We start from the raw sequence: 23829 nt of genomic DNA on the forward strand, positions 1-23829 counted from the left end.
TTTGGTTTTTCTCTGGTACCGGGAACCGAACTCACGACCTTGCGCTTGCCAGGCAGGCGCTTTTGCCGCTGAGCTAAATCCCCAGCCCCTGAACTTTTTAAATTGGTTGTATTTAAAGATGGATTTAAATATAGCATAATGAGATTTTATACTTCTTTGAGGCTGATCATAAAGTTTACAGATCTCTTGTTCATTGAACATAACTGAGCCGTGTACCTGTAGAGAAGGAAGATGTGCAGGAGCCAGCCCTATCAGTACAGTTGTTTGTGTAAGAATGATTCCGTAGCATTTCTGGTATCCCTGTCTCTCCTTTATGAGAATCATCATGAAATAGTGATGTTTTTAGTATTGTAGTGGTCTTTGACTATTTTTACCTAATATTTTGCCACAGGATAATATGTCTGCCTGACCACTTTACTCTTTGACTTGACGTGTAGTTCTGTCATTTCTAGCATATTCTTATAGATTTTCTTCATGAAAATACTTTTTATAAGGCCAGGTATGATGCTGCACACCTGTAGTCCCAGCACTCAGGAGGCTGAGGCAGGAGGATTGCTGTAAGTTTAAGGCCAGCCTGGGCTACATAGCAAGACCCTGACTCAAAAAACCAAAAAAAGAAAAAAATTCATAAACCAAAGACAAAGATTTGTATTCACTGCTTTTGTCCTAAAAGAAATTAGAAAAAAGAAAGCAACCAATACTTATAATTGTTTATAATATTATAATATAATAAAATATTTGAAAAACTGACTAAAAACCTAGCTAAAATATATATCTCTTAAATAGGGTTTATTTAAATCTCAAATAACTACAAGAGCTGGGTGTGGTGGCTCATATCTGTAATCGCAGCACTGGGGAGGCTGAGGCCGGAGGATTGCTGTGAGTTCTAGGCCAACCTGGGCTACATAGTGAGCTCAAGGCCAGCCTGAACTACATTGTGAGACCTTGTCTCAAAAAAAGAAAAATTGCAAGTATAAGAAATTAGGTAAATCCTACAGGTATAATGTATCTTGATTCTGTAGGATATTGACAAATATTTTGACCTCCTAATAGCAGGTTAGAGAAATTGCCTTAGGAATATTAGTTGTAGAAATTTGTATCAAAGGATGGGACCCAAAGAATGCTAAATAGATTTTTTTAGCTCAGAAATTACAGTTTTTGTTTTGGTCTTGAACTCACTTATGTAGCCCAGGCTGGCCTCATACTCACAGTGATCCTCCTGCATCAGCCTTCCGAGTGCTGGGATGACAGGCATGCACCACCATGCGTGACTAAAACTATGGTTTTAGGTGGCATAACAATGGGTTTTTTCCTTCCTTCTATCCTGTATAATATTTTTACATGTGATTTCAGTAGGAAAGGTTAGACTAGATGAATCTCTAAAATGATTTTTAATCCTGGAATTCTGTGATTGTATTTAATTGGTGGTATTAAAAGTAACAAACAGGATAATTTAATTTATATTAACCTGTTGCCCATAGTAAAGAGAAGTGACATTATTTATTTATTTATTACCTTTATTTTTTGCCAATTTTGCATGCTTATATCTGGTAATCTGAACAACTAATTTGAAGACAGCAATATGCAACATAATAACCATTGTTGAATTCCTATCATCTTGTTTGGTGAAACTATGTTGTTTATAATTTTTAAAAATTTTTTATTTTCTTTAATGGTTTGATTAATCTTGCATTCTTACATCTGGTAATCTGACCAACTTTGGTGAAGATAAAAATATGTAATATAACAACCACTGTTAATCCTTATCATTTTGTTCTGAAACCCTAAAAAATAGAAAAAGAAAAAACATAAGCTAGGCTGTGGGTGTAGTTCAGGTGTAGAGTGCTTGTCTACTGCACATGTGGTTGTGAGTTCTCTAAAATGCCACCACACATGAGAAAACATCACAAATTTGGATAAGAAGAAAATCCCACTTACTGAATTACTCTAAAATTAAGCTATGAAATACTAATTGTTTTTGTCAAAGATGTAAATGAAATTATTTATTCAATATTTGTTGTTCTAGACCCTGGACAGGGACTGGGATACAGTAGATAGCAAGGTTTTCTCCTTTGTGGAGTGTATTAGAGAAGGCAAATTTGAAGCCATTAATTCTAAGTGTGACAAAAAGGAAAGTAACTGAGTTCTGTGAGCCGTCAGTGCAAGGAGGACATGACCTAGGCTTGGCGAATCAGGGACAGATGAACATGGGAACAAAAACTTTACTTTCTTTAGTAAAGAACAACAGAATGGTAGCCTTTGTAGTAGTAAAAGAACTCCTAATTAGGCTGCTGATGTGCCATTTTTTTTTTTTTTAAATTAGAATTATCTTTAATAGTTTCTGTGCTGATAAGGATCCTGTGAAACTAAATTGTGGTGCTAGTGTTGGGTAAGTCCTTCTAGAAATAAAGTTACCAGGTTTTGGGGGTACCTCTTGGCTTCCCAGTTTTTCTTTGTCTGAGACAAAGAATAGAATAAAACAAGCCACAAACAGTGACAGTTTTTATTTGAAAAGTGAAGGGTGAAGGTTAAGGGAGAAATTTGCTCTAGAGAGCAAACTTGGGAGCAAAAGAGAGGAAAATAAAAGTACACCATGGAGGACACAGCGCTGGCTACCATGAGGAAAAGCCACAGTAGTGAACTCTTCATGGCATCTGTGGCCTTTTATACCATCCACACCTCCCAGGAATCTATCAGAACTTTACATTCGGGGTCCTGGGAGGCAGTGCTGTGTAAATTCTAGGATCTTGCCATACTTCTGTTTCCAGCCAGTCTAATCTAATCCAGTCTGGAGATTCAAGTAAGGCCTCTTGCCTGCTAGCCAAGCATTCCACCATTGGGCTATGTCCCCAGCCCATTTTATTTTTGTTTTGAGACAGGGTCTTACTAAGTGGCCCAACCTGACCTCAAACTTGGGATCTCCTACCTTAGGTTCCCAAGTACCTTGGATTACAGGCATGTGTTACCATGCCCAATACAACTAATATTTTACTACATTTTAGCATTTTAAATTTGTCCTCTTCTGCTGCTCCCCATTATGTCTGTGTGAAGCCCATACACCCAGCATCTCGTGCATCCTTCTGTTTTTCTCTCCCATTCCCAGGTGTTGATTCCAGCAGTGCTTTGCCTTAGTAAAGGGTCCTGTCTGCCGACCTCTTATTTCAGGCTCTGCTTTCCGGGATCCTGACTTGAACAGTGCTTCTGTACTTTTCTGCTAGTGTAGGCTTGAACTGTGACTTAGAAGACTGTTTTCTGATTGTTTAGTTGTGTGATAACTTGTATCTATATGATTAAGCACAATAAATGCAAATTCAGTAGGCTTACTATTTATTTTGAATGCACATTTGCTATTCTAAATACTGATTTTATATGTTAAGTGGTATTGAATTTATTGTCAAGTAAGATTTTGAATTGTGAGAAAGATGAGTGATGCAATGTTAAACAGAATAAAATCAAATTTTATTATGATCAAAATTATTATATGTCAAAATGAAAAAAATCAGAATGTTTATAGTGTAGGATTTTTAGTGATTTTATTTTTCAACTTTTACTACTAGAATTATCTACGCTCTATTTCGTGTTACAAAATCCCTTCTTAAATGCAGATTTGACCAAATCATTCCTTTGTTTATAATAGCTTTCCCATTCAAACACACATACATTTACTACCAGGTAAATGCAGAATTGATTAGCTTGACATTCAAGACCTATCACCTTTTTCTCCAAAATTCCTATTTTGCTTGGACCTCTACATACTTTACTCTTGTGTCTGTATCTGTCTGTCCCCCTACCCCGTGCTAGTATTTTCTCTGGCCGGAATGCCCTTCCCTTCCCATTCTATACCTGATGAGTCCATTTTCCCTTCAAAGTCAGGGCAAAATATTACCCCTTTGTAGCCTTTCCTCCCCTTCTCTTGCAAATTAATTTCTCACATTTGTCTTCCAAGAATGGTCCTTATCATTTATATTGTAATAGATATATTTTCTTCAAGGCAGGAATAACATATAAAATCTCCAGAGATCGTTTGGCACATTAACAGGCATTCAATAAATGAAAACAAATTGATTAACTGTTAAAACACTTTCAATTTGTTACAGGGGCATTTATGCAACGAGCCTTTGGATATGTATAGTTATTTACACAACCAGGGGATTGGCGTTTCACTTGCTCAGTTCTATATCTCCTGGGCTGAAGAATATGAAGCTAGAGAAAACTTTAAGAAAGCAGATACGATATTTCAGGAAGGGATTCAACGAAAGGCTGAGCCACTAGAAAGACTGCAATCCCAGCACAGGTAAATTGCTTCTCTGGAGTTTGTCTTAACTCTTAGTTAAACTGAGAACTAAATGGTCTTTTTGCATAGAATAAAATGGTCTCTGATGTACTGGCAAGTCAGATTTACTTAGTTACTACTCATTTTTTAAAACATTTTCATTTTGTCATATAGTAAAATCCAATCTTTGGTGCACTGTTCTATGAGTTTTCACAAATGAATAGACATGTCACCATGATTAAGATACATAATAGTTCCACAACCCCTAAAGAATTCTCTTGTGTTGCCCCTTTGTAATTAATATGTACGTATTTACCTGCACAAACACTAATCTATTGTCCAGTCCTGTAGTTTTACTTTTCCCAGATTGTCATATAAAGAGAATCATAATATCTAGGCTTTTGAGTCTGGCTTCATTGATTTATCACACTGCCTTTGAATTGTAAGAATCCTTTATGTGTTCTAAATAAAAGCCTTTCATCAGTTATGTGATTTATAAATATTTTGTCCCAGCTTAAGTCTGGTTTGATATTCTTTTAACTAAGTTTTATAGAATAGAAGTTTTTAATTTTGAAGAGGTTGAATTTATCACTTTTCTAGTATGGATTTTGCTTTTGGTGTTGTATCTGAGAACTCTGTCTAGCTGAAGTTTGTAAAGATTTTTCTCCTAAGGTGTTTGTTTTGTTGTTGTTTGAGGTACTGAACCCACTGCTTGGCACATTAGGCAAGTGCTCTATCACTGAGCTATAGGATGCAGCCCTCTCCTGAGTTTTTATACTCACGTTTTATAGTTGTAGTCTTTACATTTAGAGCTACGATCTAGCTGAATGCTGTGAGGTACACCTGTAGTCCCAGCACTTGAAGGCTAAAGTGCAAGGATCACTTGAGGCCGGGAGTTCAAGACCAGCTTGGGCAGCATAGAGAAACTTCATTTCAAAAAAAGAATTAAAAGAAAGGTCTGTGACGCATTTTGAGTTAATTTTTGTATAGGGTATGGGTCAAGTTGTGGTATTTTTAGCATATGAATGTCCATTTTTTTTCCAGTGCCCTCTTTTAAAAAGACTAACCTTTGTGCATTTGTCAAAAAGCAGTTTATCATATTTGTCTAGGTTTATTTCTGTTACTCTCTTTTGTTCTCTTGATCTGTGTCTGTCCATCAGTCTACACCACACTATCTAGACTACTGAAACTTCTCAATAAGTCTAGAACTAAGTTAAAAAGAACTTATTCTTGCACTTGGGCCACTGAGGCAAGAGAATTGCAGTGAGTTCAAGGCTAACCTTGGCTACATAGTGAGTTCAAAGCCAGCCTGTACTGCATAGCAAGACCTGTCTCAAAGAAAGAGAGAACTTGTTCTTATTTGTAGTTCTTCTAGTGCCATTGACTTTACATGGGTTTTTTGGTTTTTTATGGTGCTAGGGATTGAAACTTGGGCCTCTTATATGTCTAAGCATATACTCTACCACAAGCTAAAAACTCCAGCTCTGTCTGTAAGGTTTAGAATCAGCTTTCTAGGATTTTGATTAGGATTGTACATGAACACATTGCATTTCTGTGTTTAGTTAGGTCTAATTTCTTTTAGTGGCTTTAGTAGATTTTTACGTTGCAAGGAATTAGCCTCTTTCATACAAGTTCATAAGTTTATAGACATAGAAGTTTTTCTGACGTTCCTTTATTATTCTTTAAATGTCTGCAGATAATATTGGTCATTTTTTTCCTCAGTCTGACTAGAAGTTTATCAGTTAATCATGTCAGAAAACCAGCTTTTGGGTTCACTGATTTTTTTCTTACTGATTTTATGTTCTTAATTTTACTTCTGTTCTTTATTTCTTTTTACTTGCTTGGTTGTAGCTTTTATTTTTCTAGTTTGAGATGAAAGGTTAGATCACTGATTCTAGTCCTTTTTCTTTTTCCTTTTCTGAGGTGCTTGGGTTAGAACCCAAGGGCTCATGAATGAACAAGGACTGTCCCACTCAGCTATGTCCCCAACTCTTTTTTTCTCCTCCTTCTTTTTCTTTTCTTTTTTATTTCTTTGCAGTGCTAGAGAACAAACCCAGGACCTTGCACATGCTAAGCAAACATTCTACCATTGAACTACATCCCCAGTCTTCCTCTTTTTTTTTTTTTTTTTGCAGTTTAATCCCAAAGCTACATCCTCAGCCCTATTCATTTTTTTTCTTTTGAGACAAGGCCTCACTAAGGTGCCCAGGGCTGGACTGTGTTTTGCAGTCCTCCTGTCTCCACCTTCCAGAGTGCTGGGATCACAGGTGTGTGCCATCACATCTGGCTCCCAGCCATCCTTTTCTTATATAAGCACTTAACAGTAACTTTCCTTCAAAGCATTGCTTTAGTTGCATCTCACAAATTTTGATAATTCTGTACTTTGATTTTCATTTAATGTGAAATATTTTCTAATTCATATTGTCTTCTTTTTGACCCACAGGTTAGTTTGTTTGAGACAGGGTCTCACTGTGTATTCCAGGCTGGCCTTTAACTCACTGTGTAGCCCTCACTTTTCCATGGCCTTGAAATCTCAGCTGTCCTCCTGCCTCAACTTTCTGAGTGCTGTGGGTTACAGGTGTGCACCAACACACCCAGCTTTTTTACCCATAGGTTATTTAGTAATAATTAGGAAGTGCTTGCTTATTTTTATTTATTTATTTAACTAGTTACTTATGTGGTGGAATGCAGGGCCTTCACACTGAGCTACATCTCCAGTCTTTTTTTAATTTTAAGATCAGGGTGTCCCTAACTCATTAAGTTGCCCAAGCTGGGTTCCAATTTATGATCCTGATGCCTCAGCCTACCAGAGTGCTATAATGACATGCGAGCACCACCACACTTGGCTTGGAAGTGTTTTTAATTTTTTAGATAGCTCCTTGTTAATTGATTTTTAGTTTAATTCCATGTGATCAGAGAATATAATTTGTATTATTTCCATTCTTTTACATTTGTTAGAGTTTTTGTCACCCAGAATATGGTTTTTTTTTTTTTTTGAGACAGGGTTTCACTATGCAGTTCAGGCTGGCCTTGAGCTTATTTTGTAACCCAGGCTGGCTTTAAACTCACAGCAGTCCTCCCACCTTAGCCTCCTGAGTGCTGGGATTACAGGTGTGTACCACCACACCTGGCCCAGAATATGATCTTGATAAAAGTTCCTAGACCGTGTGTGTATGTGTGTGTGTGTGTGTGTGTGTGTGTGTGTGTGTGTTCATGTGTTCTATACTAGGAATTGAACTCAGCCTTGTGCATGCTAGGCAAACACTCAACCACTGAGCTACATCCCAAACCCTCCTAGAACCCTTGAAAAAGATAATGAGTATTGTTTTGGAGCACAATATTCTGTAAACATCATTTAGGTCAAGTTGATTGGTAGTCTTTTCTTTTTTATTTTATTATGGGTTTATGTAGCCAGGGCCTTTGCATTTTGCACTGTATCTTCAGTCTTTTTTTTTTTTTTTTTTTTTTTTGAGATAGGTCTTACTAACTCATTAAGGCCTCTCCAGCGTGCTAGGATTACAGGTACACCACCTCCTAGCTGGTGGTATGTTCTTTATTCATATCTTTGCCCATTTTCTTTCTACTTTAATAATTACTGAGAGGAGTTCTACAGTCTCTAATTGTGATTTTTGTCTATTTCTTCTCTTCTTTTATGCTGGGGATTGAAACCTAGAACCTTTTGCATGGCAGGCAGCCACTCTACCACTGAACTATAGCCCCTAGAACTTTTTTTTAATTGGTGCATATTTTCAGTACATGAGTACATTTCTCATGGGGAGGTGGCACATATACTACACATCCTAATTCTCTTTACTTCCCTTCCACCTCCTCTCCTATCTCTCCATCCCTAGAACATTTTTAACAACCCAAAATGAACCCCATACGTAGCAGTCACTGCCCATCCATACTCTCCCTAGTTACAGGTAACCACTAATCTGCTTCCAATGGATTTGCCTATTCTGGACATTTCATATAAATTGGGATCCTACAATACATGGACCTTTGTGACTGGCTTCTTTCACTTAGCATACTATTTTCAGGGTTCATAGATGAGCATAGTTGTGGCATATGTCCGTACTCCTTTCATTCCTTTTGACTGCTGAGTGAAACTCCACTGTGTGGATATAGCACATTTTGTATATCCATTTATTAGTTAATGGGCATTTAGTTTGTTTCTACTTGTTGGCTATTTATAAAATAATGCTGGGGCTGGGAATAGAGCTCAGTGCCACGAGGGGCTGCCTGGCAAATGCAAGGTCCTAAGTTCAATTCCGGCACCAAAAAATAAATAAATAAATAATGCTGTTTTGACCATTTTCATCACACATTTTTGGGTGATTTTCCTTTTCTTTTAACTTGTCTAGGTCTTTATATTTTAGGTAAGTTTCTTTTGATCTTATTTGTATGTTTTGGTGTTTCTACAACATTTAGTAGAATAATTAATATTATTGAATTTAGGCCTACTAGTTTATTATTCTTTTTTTCCTCTGTGGCTCATTTCCTACTTCCTTTGGGGTTATTTGAATATTTTAGCATTTAATTTTTGTTTGTTTTATTGGGTTTTTTTATTTCTTTTTTTTCTTTGTTCTTGTTTTGATGCTATACTGGGAATTGAACCCAGGCCTTTCATACTGAGCTATATCCCCAACACTTTTCTTAAAAAAATTTATGTTGAGACAGGGTCTCACACTTTGTCTCTAAATTGCTCAGGCTGAGCTCAAACTCTCAGTCCTCTGCCTCAGCCTCTCAGAGTGCTGGGATTACAAGTGTGCACTATCATGCCCAGCTTGTTGTTACTTTTTAAGTGGCTACCGTAGGGTATATAATCACATCCTACACATTCATGGTCTACTTAGAGTTAATATTTTACCGGTTCAAGTAAATTTGGAAGTTTTATAGCCATATAAATCTCTCTTCTCTATGTATGTTGAAAATACCACCAATATTACAATTTTTGCTTTTAATAGCTATGCTGTGATTGAAATATACTGTATACAGTGACAGTTTAGGTTTTTTTTTTTTTAGTACCGTGAATCGAACCTAGGATCTTGCACTTACCAGGCAGGTGCTGTGCCGCTGAGCTATATCCCTGGCTGGTGATAGTTTAAATTTTAAAATAGTATAGTAAATGACACATTGTCATTAATCTCCCTCAAAAAACCCTCCCCCCAACAGACTTATCAAATATAGTTCTTGCCACCTTCTGAAGCAATGCTGGAAGTCCCTTTTCCTGATTCTCTTAACAAGGTATGGTCTAAAATACAGTGAATGCTGCTGCCAAGTGTTACCAATGAAAAGGCAGACTCATAAAAGTGTTATGGTGTGTCCTCATCCACCTTATTCACTGGATCTGGCAACATGTAACTTCTGGATCTTCAAAATCAAAATGACCATAAAAGGTAAAAAATTTTAATTAATCAGAACATCAAGGTACCCACAACAGCAAAACTAAAAGCATAAAAGAGGACTTCTAGAACTGCTTCAGAAAGTGTCAAGAATGACAGGATACATCTATTTAAACCAAGGAGGAGATTTTGAGCTAAGGTTAATGGCAATATGCCTTTTATTGTAATAACATTTTGAAATTTATTTTAAATATTCACAGTATTTTTATCATACCACATAGATATATATATTTTAAAGGATTTAGAGAATAATAGTTTTTATATTTGTCATTTCTTTTGTTCTTTCATTATTCCTGAAGGTCTGAAGTTCCCCTCTATTATCATTTCCCTTCAGCATGAAGAACTTGTTTTTGTTTTTTGAGACAGCACCTTACTACATAGCTCAGACTGGCACTGACCTCAGTATGTGGCCCAGGCAATCCTGCTCCCTCAGCCCCCTGAGTACTAGGATTACAGGCATGCGCCACCATGCCCAGCTGAAGAACTTGTTTTAGCCATTTATTTAGAATGTTTCTGTTGGTAGGCAAATTCTCTATTTTTCTGTATCTGAGCATGTCTTCATTTCATCTTCATTCTTGAAGAAAATCTTCACTGGATGTAGAATTGTGGATCAATAGTTCTTTTCTTTCATCACTTTAACAATGTTGTTCCATTGTCTTCTGGCTTCTGTTTTCCAAAGAGAAATTTGTAGTCATGTAAATTACTGGTTCTCATACGTATATATTGATTTTTCTGGCCTTGTCCAGGATTTTTTTCTTCTTTTGTTTTCAGCAGTTTGATTAGAATGCATCTAGATGTGTTTTCTTTTGTATTTAATTTGTTTAGGGTACAGCAGGCCTTTTCAATTACTAAATGTATGCTTTGTGCAAAATTTACTAGTGTCAGGCCAGGGATGTAACTCAGTGGCACAGCGTCTGCCTGGCAAACGTGAGGCCCTGAGCTCGATTCCTGGTACCAGAGAGAGAGAGAGGGAGGGAGAGAGAGAGAATTAGAGTTAGTTTAGGAGGTCACGCAGATTGCTGGCATCAGTGAGAAAGACAGTGGTTTCTGACCCTTTATATACTGGAAGCCTTAGTTATGGAGACCCTTATTTCCCCTTCGCACTTGAGTCCCTTTTTCTTTCACTGTCTTTTTCCCTTCACCTTTCTCCCTGTTCTGCTGCTGTCCTGTGATCTTCAACAAGTGTAGCTACTTACTACATTTAAAAAAAATTTTTACTAGTGTTCAGGCATTATTATAAAGTACTTTTCTACACCTAGATCTCTTCTCCCTTCTGGAACTTCAGATACACAAATTTTAGACCTTTTGATTTTGTTCTAGAGGCCCCTGAAACTTCATTTGTAAATTTTTTTTCTATTTAGATTGACCAGTTTTACTGATATGTCTCAGATTCACGTGCTCTTTCTTTTCCCATCCCCATTCTTGTCTCTTGAGTCTGTCCACTAAATTTGTTATTTGAGCTACTATAAAACTATAGGTCTAAAATTTGCATTTGATTATTTTATACAATTTCCATTTGTTGTTGTTATTGTTATTGTTAATTTTCTATTTTTCCATTCATTTCAAATAAAAATGGCTTTAAAATCCATTTGAAAACACCAACATGATTCTTTTTTTTTTTTTTAAACAAGGTCTTGCTATGTAGCTCAGGCTGGCCCTGAACTTACTGAGTAGCCCAGGTTGGCCTTGAACTCACAGCGATCCTCCTGCCTCTGCCTCCCCATTGCTGGGATTACAGGCAACACCACTACGCCTGACTCTGATTCATCTTAATGTTGGTTTTTGTTACTGGGTTTTTCCTTGAGAATTGGTCACTTTTTTCTGGTTCTGTGTGTGTGAAAGAATTTTGTCCTGGACATTTATTCTAATGCTATGTTTTGAGACTCTGAGTCTCATGGGTTGGTGTTCTGTGGAGAATGTTGATGTTTTTGTCTTAGTAGGCAACCAAACTTAAAATACCACCAGTCTGTTAAAAGACCACCTAATGTCCATGATGGTGCTGTTATGGTTCGTGTCTGCATGTCCCCCAAAATCCTCATGCAGTCATAGGGCAGGCTTCTGGGATTTGTGATTGATCCATGATCCAATCCTGGGATTATGGATGTGAGTGCTACACCCGCCCTGGGACTGGTAGTTTGCATACAGTGTAAGGGAGGGAAAGAGACTGCTTGCCGCCATTCCTCCCTTTTGCACTCGTTGCTCTTGCTATCTTCCACTGCCATGAATTGTTGCCCTCTGCCAAGTGCCACTCTGCCTTAGAGCCAGGCAAGTATGGACTGAAACCACCACAAACTGTAAGCTAAATAAACCTTTCCTGGGTGTCAGGTATTTTGTCTCAGCAATGAGAGAAAAGTAACCAAGACAGGCACCAATATCAGTTCAGTTTTCAAGACCTTTGTTATGCTGCTTCGATCTGTCCAATGCATGTCTTGCTCAGAGTTAGAGTGAGGCTTCAGCAGTAGTTTACAGTTTAGCTCTCAAAGCTTTTCTGTTTGTGCATAGGTCAGGAGTGACCCCAGGGCTGTGCCAGCTCACAAACACCCTTAGGAAGTCCCCTTCTTCGACTTAATTTCTCACCAGTGTTTCTCTAATATTTTTTGGCCCTCCAAATCCCGCTTCACCCTTCCCCACTCCTATGACCAAAGAGAGTATTTTCTCTAGGAGTTTTAAATTTTCCACACCAGTATAGCAGTTGAATACCATGAGAGAAAACAGAAGAAAAAGAAACAGGAAACAGCCTTGTGGAGGTATCTTTAAGTTTTGACTCCTCTCCACAGTCCACTTGCTTTTGTTTACTTCTCAGAGTCCCCTGTGAGTTACTGTCTTTGTGTATATCTAAAGTTTTAAATTCTAATCACTGTGTTAGAGATAGTGGGCTTAGCTTACTCCATTCTAACCAGCATCTACAATTTTTTTAACCTTACTTGAAACCATGGCAGCAGCACAGGAAGTTTAGTTTTCAAATTTCAGCCAGGTCTGCTAAAGTAAAATGTCATGTTTTCAGCTTAATTTCATATAGCACAGGGAAAAAAAAAAAAAAAAAAGACAACTCTGTGTGTGTATGTTTGTAGAAAGAAATAGTGATAAAATATAGACATGACACAGTGTTAACAACTGGGTCTTAGTGAATGCTCATTTTCAGCTGTCTTGTTTTTTTTGTTTGTTTGTTTTGTTTTTTTTGTTTTTTGTTTTTCTCCGGTACCGGGAACCGAACTCACGACCTTGCACTTGCCAGGCAGGCGCTTTTGCCGCTAAGCTAAATCCCCAGCCCCCTCAGCTGTCTTGTAATTTTAAGTTTTACTTTTAAAAAGGTAATTGAAAACTGTTTTTTATAAATTTTATGATTTTAGTCACCCTCATACCTACTTAATGATAATTTGCAGAGTACAAGTATTTTTAATTGGTCAAACTTGGACATTTAAAGGAGAATTTAAATTGTTTTTAGTCAAACTATTTTCTAATCTCAAGGTGGTTCTCTTTATTCCTAATACATACTTTTTTGAGGATATTTCTCTAGTTCTTTTCTCAGTCTATTTTTTTCTTTGCTTACTTTGGCAAATTAGAAATTTTGGGTCTGTTGAGTAGTACAGACTCAACAAGTACTTTGTCTTTACTGTAGACAGTTCCAAGCCCGAGTGTCTCGACAGTCTCTGTTGGCACTTGGGAGAGAAGAAGAGGAAGAAGTTTTTGCATCTTCTGTATCACAACGAAGCACTCTAGCTGAACTAAAGAGTAAAGGAAAAAAGACAGCAAGAGCTCCAATCAGCCGTGTAGGAACTGCCCTCAAGTGTAAGTTTGTTACATGTTATTTGGAAAACACTTCAGTCTCTGTTATGGGTAAATTATGTAGAAGATAATGCATAAGTATACATGTGAACACTGTCCTACTTTTCTGAGTCCTGGGTAACAAAAAGAAGAAAGTCAAAGGAAAGTTAGTATCACACTGTAATAAAACCAAAAGGTATCACCAATTTTGTGTCTTAAGAAAGACCTCATATGTAGGAAGCATTATTTTCTGAATAAAAGTAATTTAAAGAAGATATGTAATAATATAGCTGGTATTATTGAAAGCTTACATGTGTCCAAGCCTCAGAATGATGTTTTTTTGTTTTTTTTTTTTTGTTTTTTTTTTTTGTTTTTTCTCCAGTACCGGGAACCGAACTCATGACCTTGCGCTTGCCAGGCAGGCGCTTTTGCCGCTGAGCTAAATCCCCAGCCCCTTAGAATGATGTTAACACGATTAAGAATTCTATCTTCAAGGCCAGGTGTGGTAACACACATCTGTAATCCTAGCACTCAGGAGGCTGAGGCAGGAGGATTGCCTCAATTTTGAGGCCAGCCTAGACTATGTAGAGAGTTCAGGGGCAGCCTGATATGAAGCGAAACCCTGTGTGAAAAAAAGAATCCTGTCTTCAGCCTTTTAGGGCCAGAATTAGACACTGTATATCCAAAGGTGATCAACAATAACTTATTTTTTCAGTTAACAGTTAATGCTTTTTAAAGCAGTGTCAGATTTACCTCAGAGTTGAGCAAAAAGTACAAAGATCAATAAACTTTATTGGCTAAATTTAGAACAGTTAGACATGTAGACCAGACCGGTGTTTTCATTTTTTATCCCTTTCGTGGTATCAGTTGATCAGTAATCAAACTATTGACTGGAAATATATATATTTCCTAATTTATTTATAGGTAGATGATATATATGATATATAATTTCAAAAGCTATTTCATCCAGATCGTGGTGAAGCTTAAAGTACTAACCAGGCTTATAACAGAGTACCTCTAATAAATGGGCCAATACTATGTTCCCTGCTGGTTCCCACTGAGAGAAAATTTAAAGCTAATAAGTAGTCTGAGGTTAATTCCTGATGAAACTAACCAAGGTTAAAATGATGACTGAAGGAAGGTGCAAAGTTCCTTCCTTGGATTCACATAAGTAGAAGAGTAGAGCATGAAGGAAGGAAAGAGTACATAACAAAAGATAGACTAGACTAAAATGTTACTAATTTGGTCCATTATGGTTTTTTTAAAAATTATGTTTTTAAAATCTCCTTTTGATTTTATTGTAGTAGATGTATTCTCTTCAATTTGTAGAAGAATATGTGTACCTTTTCTGGCATCTAAGTTGATAATTAAATCTTTCACATAAAATTTTATTATTTTTCTCCTAGCTCCAAACCAAAATAGAAGACTCCAAAATCCAGTTCCTCAGCAGATGCAAAGCAATTGTAGAATTAATGTCTTTGATGAAAATGCTGATTTAGCTTCCCGAGCAGAGCTGTGTAAGCCTACAGTCCAGCCATGGATGGCTCCCCCCAACCCCAGAGCCAAGGAGAATGAGCTGCAAGCAGGCCCTTGGAACAAGAGGGCCTTGGATCACAGGGTGAGGACTCGGAGGTAGAATGTATCTGCCAACGTAACAAAGACTTTGGGTTCAAAGTAGAGGAGTATTTTTAGCATATCTTAATTCCTCTTGAATATTTAGGTCTGTTTTGCACATGTTGTGTCAGAATGTAAAGCTATGGTAATTTTAGTTTTCTTCTTCATCTCCAGCCTCACGGCAGCACAGCTTCAGTGACAACTATACCCCCTGTGCTCCCCAGTTTTACTCCATATGTGGAAGAGACTGCACAGCAGCCAGTTATGTGAGTTTGGTTTCCTGATACTTTCAGGAAAGTGGGAATTACTATGGGCTTGCAGAAGCACCTTAGTTCTCAAAAGGATTTTCTTTGTGGGAATGAAAGCAGCCAAAGTTTTGTATCTTTTATGCTTATATTCTTTTGAGCATGTTAGGCCTAGAAGCTCACTTAGGAATATTTTTGTTAGGGAATAAGCTTACTAGTTAGGTTTATATTTGCATTGCTATGACTAAGATGATCTCCATGATGTAAGTGAAATACTCTACTTATGTGACTGACAGTACTAATTAGAAATTATGATAATTTTCTCTTGTCCTGCTTTTTCTTTCTGATCTTTTGTCTCCTTTTGTCTGTTAGAATTTGTTTGTAAGAAAAAGTATGGTAGGCAATAGTATAAGTTAGCCAATTTGAGATTTAGTGTAATACTTACCAAGTTCTAATACCATGATAAATTCTGTGTCTCAGTGCAAGTTTTCCTATAACTAATTTATAACTACCACTGTATGCTAAGTACTATAGAAATGTAAAAACTGGATTTTTGAGCAAAAATTCTGCCTGATAAAATCACAAGAGAAGGAAGATAAAGTCTAGATTCATTCTTCTGCATGTGGGTAACCACTTGTCCCAGCACCAAGTGTTGAAAAGACTATTCTTCCCTCATTGAATGGTCTTGGCTGCCGTGTTGAAAATCAGTTGACCATCATGTATGACTCTATTTCTAGACTTTTAGTACTATTTAATTGATGTATATGTCTATCAGTTTGCCAGTAAATACCACATAGTCTTTTCTCCTACACACAATCTTGGTTACTGTGAATTTTTTAGTATCTTGAAATTGGAAAATATGAATCCTTCAACTTGATTCTCCTTTTCAAAGACTGTTTTGATTATTCTGCTCTCCTTGCAGTTCCATATGAGTTTTAGGACTAGCTTGTTTGTTTTTTGCAAAAAGGTCAGCTGTGATTTCTGATACGGATTCTGAGGAATCTGTAGATCACTTTCATGAATATTAACTTCTTAACAATATGAAGTCTTCTGATCCATGAATATAGGCTGTCATTTCATTTATTTATTTTTTTGTTAATTTCTTTTTACAATGTTTGGTAGTTTTCAGATACAAGTCTTGAGCTTTTTATTTTTCTCTTTTCTTTCCTCCCTTGCTGGGAATCCAACTTAGGGTCCACATGCTAAGCAAGAGTTGAGCTACATCTCTGTCCCCTTGAGCTTTTTTTTGTAAATATAATACACTATTTTTTAGAGTAGTTTTAGGTTTATAGAAAAATGAGTAGCAAATTCAGAGAATTCCTCTATGTGCATCTCCCAACCCTATGCGTAGTTTTCTCTATTATTAACGTTTTGCATTAGTGTGGTATATTTGTTATAATTATTGACTCTAAAGTCAGTTATTACATTAGGATTTGTTGTTTCACAGCCTATAAATTTTGACAAATGAATAATATCATATGTCATTCATTACAGTGTCACACCAAATGGTTTCACTGTCATAAAAGCCCCTGTGCTTCACCTTCATCTTCTTTCCCCTAAATCACTGGGAACATCAGATATATATGTTTTTACAAATTTGCCTTTTCCAGAAAGTAGTAGAGCTGGAATCATACCGTAGCCTGCTCAGACAGGCTTCTTTCACTGAACAATGTGAATTTACAGTTCCTGCGTGTCATTTGTCGCTCAGAAGCTGATGTCCTTCGGTGCTCAATGATGAATCCATTGTATCAGTGTACCAGTTTTATTCATTCACCTACCCAAGGTCATCTTAGTTGCTTCCAAGTTTTAGTAGTTATGAATAAGTTACTATAAATTTTCATGTGCAAGTTTTTGTGTGAACTTGTTTTCAATTCACTTGACCAGATTGTATAATAAGACTAAATTTAGCCATGTAAAAAAGTGCCAAATTTTCTTCCAAAGTGCTTGTGCCATTTTGCATTTCTATTAGTAATAAATGACAGTTCTTGTTGTTCCACCTTGTTGGCAGCACTCAGTATTGCCAGCATTTTAGGTTTTAACCATCAAATAGGTGTCTGTTCCTATGGTATCATTATTGTCTGAATTTGCAGCTATTAAATGACTTAGGGTGTCAAGCATTTTCTCGTGTTTACTTGCCATCAGTATATCTTCTTTGGTAAGATGTCTGTATATACTATATTTTAAATTTATTGTGGAGTATTTTATTCTTTATGAGGATATTATAAATAGATTATGAAGCTATTCTAAATAGAATTATTTTCTTAATTTCATTTTCAGATTGTTCATTGCAAGTGTATAAAATGTAACTGAATAAAAATGTATTTACTGTGTTGCCCAATCTGTTATCAAACACCTAGGCTTAAACAGTCCTTCTGATTCAGCCTCCTGAGTAGCTGGGACTGCAGGTGTACCCCATCATGCCGGGCAGTAAAATACATTTTTCAAGATTGATCTTGTATCCTCTGGTTTTGATGAACTGATTTATTACTATGTAATAAATTTTTAGTGGATCTTGAGGGTTGTTTGTATATAAGGTTATGTTATCTGCAAACAGTTTTACTTCTTCCTTTCCCATCTAGACTCCTTTTTCTTTTTTTCTTGCCTAATTCCCCTGACTAAAACTTCTAGAATAATATTGAATAGAAGTGACAAGAATGGACATCCTTGTCTTATTCCTGTTCTTAGAGGAAAAGTTTAAGCCATGAAGTATGATATGTAATATGAGATTTTTATAGAAGATTGAGCAAGTTGGGGGAGCTTTTTAAACATGTACATGCTTAGACCCTACTATCACGGGCTCTGATTAAGTAGCTCTGAGAAGAATGCAACCTTGAGATTTGAGTACTGTTATTTCCATTTGATAGGTAAAAAATTTAAGGCACAGATAGGAAAGTAGACCCATTAAGGTGTATAGGTGGTAAAATACTCAGATATAAAATCTTAAATCATTCTCATTCACTCTTATGTTCCATATATTTTCTTTACCTAACACTAAGTACATTCTTTTAAATACATTCTTTTTATTTTCCTTTTCTTCTTTTTCTTTTTTTCCTTTTTTTCTTTTTTTTTTTCCATTAAGTACATTCTTTCAAATACATTCTTTTTTTTTCCTTTTTGAGACACGATTTCACTATGCCTTGAACTCACTTTGTAGCCCAGGTGGGCCTCAAACACACAGCGATCCTCCTGCCTCAGCCTCCTAGGTGCTGGGATTATAGGCATTTGCCACGCCAGGCCAATTAGATTCTTTTTTCTTTCTTTTTTCTTTCTGTCTTTCTTTCTGTCTTTCTTTCTGTCTTTCTTTCTTTCTTTCTTTCTTTCTTTCTTTTTTTGCAGGTACTGAGAATTGAACTCAGGACCTCGCATTGCCAGGAGCGCACTGCACCACTGAGCTATATCCCCAGCTCCTTAAATACATTCTTTACTTTGAAAAAAAAAAAAAAAAAAAAGTATCTGAGAAGGACCAGGCTATCTTTAGCTGTGAAAAAAGTATATTGGAAAATAAAAGGTATAAGTGATTCTGATCCATGCTACGGTTACTTTCTCCTGATTGAGGCATGTTAGACTTCATTTTTTAGAAACCTCTCTCATTCTTGCCCCTCAGCTGGAAATGTTGAACTTAAAGTTGGTTTCCTAATGCTATGTTCCTAAATCTAATTCTTTTGGGTGCTAAACAGTGAGAAATGATAACATTGTATAGGTTAACTTCTTTTCATACACTGGGTAAGATGGGGTTTTGTTTTATTTTTACCAAGTAATATAAGCTACTTGACAAGCCTAACTCAGTGCTAATTTCCTTCCTCCTGGCAAAAGTAGTCCTTGGAGCATAATTTTCCCCTTCCCAGTGTTGGGATTGAACCCAGGGCCTTGCACATGCCCAGTAAGTCCTGCATCACTGAGCCACATCCCCAGCCCTGCAACATACTTATTGACAGTCCCTTAAGTTATTTCTCAACCTTTCTTACTTTTTGTTTTTTGAAATGGATCACATATAGTTTTACTACTGACACTGACCATATGTTTGTTCAAAATATATAAAAAATAACTCATTTCGACCTTATGGGGAACATTACTGTATTTTGCTTCTTTAGGACACCATGTAAAATTGAGCCTAGTATAAACCACGTTCTAAGCACCAGGAAGCCTGGAAGGGAGGAAGGAGATCCCCTGGAAAGGGTTCAGAGTCATCAACAAGAGTCTGAGGAAGAGAAAGAGAAGGTGATGTATTGCAAAGAGAAGATCTATGCAGGAGTTGAGGAATTTTCTTTTGAAGAAATCCGGGCTGAAGTTTTCCGGAAGAAATTGAAAGAACAAAGGGAAGGTATGTATATTCATATAACTCAGGTCTATGGAAATAATTTATTTGTGGAAAAGTTGAGCAGATATATTAAATCTGAGAAAAACAGCCCCCATTATTTATACCATTATACGATGTTTTTGTGATTGTACTGGTTCTATTTGTATATAGGCAGAATTCCCATTGTTGCGTCCCACAAAAACTTGTGGTGAGGAAAACTGAGTCAGCACTCAGGAGTAAAGGAGGCGAAGCAGCTCTGAACTGTGTGAACAATTCACATTTCCCAATACAATAAGCACCAGCCACGCTCCCTGACATGCATGTGCATGAACGTCAATCTCCCCACCCCCGCCAAGAAATCAGGTTGCCTGGAATAGTTAATTCCCTGTACCTTTGATATTGTACCTGCAGTTTCTCAAGGCCTTTATGTAGATGAACATATTCAGTCACACCCAGTTACTTAGAATAGTTATTTGTATCATTTCTTAAAGACATTTTCCTCTTTTTAAATTAAGAGCAGCTTTACTACAAATTGAGAAACTGGGAATTTTTGGAAAGTAGAAAACAGTTCCTATTCTGGAGTCTTTGGAGGCAAGAGGTGGGGAAGAATAGGCTGGAAAGTAGGGAAGTGAACATGAGGAGCTTAAAGCATTAGAATATGAAACGATTGGGGAAAGATCCAAAACTAAATTTCACCCATTTAGACATTTTGATTAAGGCCTATTATCAGGAAAGAAGAAAGTAACATTTCTTTATATACAAATATCCAGAATACCTATTATTGTAGCTTAGTTCTCTTGATAGGGTATTTGTAAGACTATCTGGAAAATTTAAGCATCGCTTACAATTTGAGGAAAAATCTGAGTTTCAGGTGACAAGTTAGAAATAAACTCCCATAAAACACACTGCTAGAAAACTTAGAATTGCCTTAATTTACTGTATCACCTAGGGTCTTCCAAGACTGACATGTATTCCAGGTTCAAATAATATATTGAAAAATAGAACCTGTGTATCTAGACAAGGGAAGAAAAGGACAAAGCAAGAACTAGTTGAGTAATCTTTTTAAAATAGGCAGTGGGCTGAGGATGTTGCTCAGTGGTAGAGTGCTTGTCTAGCTTGCACAAGGCCTTACGTTCAATCCCAAGCAACACACACACACACACCCCAGCAACAAAGTATACACAAAGGGTAGCTAAATAGGAACCAGAAAAAGAACTACATACCTAGATTAAAGAAAAAATTCTACCAGTTATACCAGTTACATGGGAGTAAAATGAACGTACATTTTATTCTAGGGTTAGGTGGGATTTAAGTAGATTAAAAGAGGTATGGACCTATTCAGGTTTTTAAATTCTTATCTCATAAGCTGGTCTCTGAATCAAATTTGTAATTTTTCCTCTGTGTATATTTTGTACCTTTGTAAATTGTCATGTCTCTTGTTATTTTGAAACCTGACTTCAAAGACTACTAGTACCTTAAGGGATAGAAAAAAGAAAACAGGAAGCTATAGTCGGGTCCTAGAGACAAGGTTGTTCTTGCTGTTTCCAACCATTTTCCCTTTCTTGCTTCGAAGAACTCTATCTTCATCCAAGCACAGTGGCACATGCCTATAATCCCAGCCACTCAGGAAGCTAAGACAGGAGATCACAAGTTTAAGGCTAGCTTGGGCAACTTAGACCCTGTCTCAACGTAAAAAGGGGTAGGAATGTAGTTCAGTGATAGAGCACTTGCCTAATGTGTGTGGCCATCAGTTCAATTCCCAATACCAGAAAACTTGTCATGAGCTCTCATTTATACCCCCATCCTGGATGTTTCACCCAAATTCCACTCATTAACTAAGTATACACTCTGCCACTAAGCTGTAACACCAGCTCCTAGGAGGTACTTTACATTGTATGTAGCCAAAATAGAATTACTGATTTCTGCCACATACCACAGCAAGGTTTCCTCACTTCATTGAAAGGCATCATCATGCATTTGGTTTAAGATAAAAATATCTGGGTTGCCTTTGATTCCTTTCACCATTCCCCCATGTCTAATGATTAAACTTATCAACTCTGCCATCAAAATATTTCCCGAATCTTTAATTGGTCTCCATTGGCACTATCTGTGTCCTTTTCCCCACTTCCCACCCACATCGTATGTTGAAATGATATTAAAGGTGAAGCCTTTGGAAAGTGATTATTTCAGGAGTACAGATTCTTATGAATAAGATTAGGGCTTTTATAAAAGAGACTTCACAGAGATCCTTGCCTCATCTACCATGTGAGAACACAGCAAGAAGGTACTGTCAAGTAGTCCCTTAGCAGACACCGAATCTGTTGGAACCTTGATTTGGACTTCAGCCTCCAGAAGAAGTAAATTTCCGTTCTCTTTTTTAATAAGGCATATAATTGTGCTTTGTTATAGTAGCCAGAGCAGACTAAGATACCCAGTGTTAACTTCAGTCCAAGCCACAGTGTTTTAGCTGAACTACTGCAAAGCTACTTTTTCCCTCATTCTTGGCCTACAATCCATTTTGTTCACAGTAGATATTTGTAAAAAGTTGGATTGTGTCATTCCTTTACTTAAAATTCTCTAATGTTTTTTCATTGTCTTAGGATATATGTACTCTTTAGCCTAATCTACAAAAAGCCAAATGACTTAGTCCTTGCTTACTTCTCCAACCCAATTTTTACTGGTTTACATGCTGCAACCACGCTGACATCCTTTTGGATTCTAGAACAGTGATCTTCCTCCTCCATTATAGAACTCTCCTCAGATCTTTAGATGACTGATCCCCTTACTGTTCAAGTTTCAGTTTTATCATCACCTTATCAGACAAAGTTTTCCTGATTACTGACTGGTCTTAAGTAGCCACTCACTGCTATACCTTTACCAAGTCATAGTCTTATGTCACCTATTTTAGGCTGGTTCATTAAATAATGATTTTCCTTTATTCTGTTTAGTTTGAGACGGTTTTATATTTCATCCAGCTGTCCCCAAACTTGGTGATCCTCCTGCCTTACCCTCCAAAGTGCTGAGATTACAGACATGTGCCGCAACACCTGGCTATAATGGTTTTCATATTAATGTGCAAATTTGTGTGCTTTTCTCCAAGTTTGAATGTTTATATCCCAGGACCAAAGACTACTATTACATACCACTGATGCGTAAGTTTTCAAGTTGTATTTGGCACATAATAAGTATTCTGTGTGTTTTTGGAGTTGTGTTTTGTTTTGTTTTGTTTTTACTAGATAAAGAAACCTATATCTCAAATTAAGGGCTTTTATAATTTTAATCTGTATTAACATGTACTGAGGGTGAGAGTCCCAAAGGTAGCTTTTGACAGAATAAATTTCTGTTGGGAGTAAGACCTGTATCAACTTCACTGTTTCTAGCTGAGCTATTGAACAGTGAACAGAAGATAGCAGAAATGAAGAAACAGATTGAAGAGATGGAGAAGAAGCTAAAAGAAATCCAAAATACTCAAGAAGAAAGAGCAGATGAGCAGGTAATTTCTCCTTTTTTTAATACACTAAGTTAATGCTCATTGAAATAAATTTAACAAATTTTTAAAAGTAGTTCAGGGGATTGAACTCAGAATCTCAGAAGTGTTCTAGGTAAGTGCTCTACCACTGAGCTACATGCCCAACTTAAAATAAATGTAGACAATATGGAAATACAGAAAGTTAAAATCCTCCCAACCCCTATCCAGTTTTGGGGAGTTTATTCGTTATTAGCAGCAAAGTTGAGCAGGAAAGTAATTGAACAGGTGACTTAAGATGTAATTTAACAGGTGATTTATAACATGTAAAATAAGTGACATGGTTTACTGGCTTTTTAGTGATACTTTATTATTCTGTTAATTCTGATTTTAGCCTTTTATTCTGGTCATGTTCCCTTCAAATGAGGTTAACTAAAGAATTCAGTATGTGCCCAAGCTCAGTTGAGTACTGTTGAGTGCCAGGATGCAGTAGGAATGTAAATTACTGGAAAGAACTTTTGTGGTACAGGTATTTCATGTAGGCGTCTAGAAAACTATGGTAAAGTTAATGATGGAGCTAGTGTTTGCAAATAGTCATGGTGGCACTTGCCTATAATCCCAGCACTTGGGAAGCTGAGGCAGGATGAACGCCATGAGTTCAAGGCCAGCCTAGACTACATGGTAAGTTCAGGGCCAGGCTGAACTATGTAGAGAGACCCTGTCTCCACAAAAAGAAGGACATTGATTTTTGTTTAATATAACAG

At 36.8% G+C, this 23829-nt stretch overlaps 1 protein-coding gene across 5 annotated transcripts in view; it reads left to right on the forward strand.

Annotated features, from left to right (window-relative positions):
* The window catches only part of Bub1b (BUB1 mitotic checkpoint serine/threonine kinase B), a 53820-nt gene that overhangs the window by 10914 nt on the left and 19077 nt on the right, over positions 1 to 23829 (forward strand). For all 5 annotated transcript variants that reach the window (XM_005381216.2, XM_005381217.2, XM_005381218.2 and 2 more), the window contains 6 exons: positions 4098 to 4294; positions 13298 to 13467; positions 14850 to 15061; positions 15232 to 15323; positions 19394 to 19623; positions 22980 to 23092. In XM_005381216.2, the coding sequence (XP_005381273.1) occupies positions 4098 to 4294; positions 13298 to 13467; positions 14850 to 15061; positions 15232 to 15323; positions 19394 to 19623; positions 22980 to 23092 (1014 nt within the window). The remainder of the gene's footprint in view (positions 1 to 4097; positions 4295 to 13297; positions 13468 to 14849; positions 15062 to 15231; positions 15324 to 19393; positions 19624 to 22979; positions 23093 to 23829) is intronic.

Source organism: Chinchilla lanigera, unplaced genomic scaffold (genome assembly GCF_000276665.1).
Source record: "Chinchilla lanigera isolate Chin_1 unplaced genomic scaffold, ChiLan1.0 scaffold00015, whole genome shotgun sequence".
Taxonomy (NCBI): Eukaryota; Metazoa; Chordata; class Mammalia; order Rodentia; family Chinchillidae; genus Chinchilla; species Chinchilla lanigera.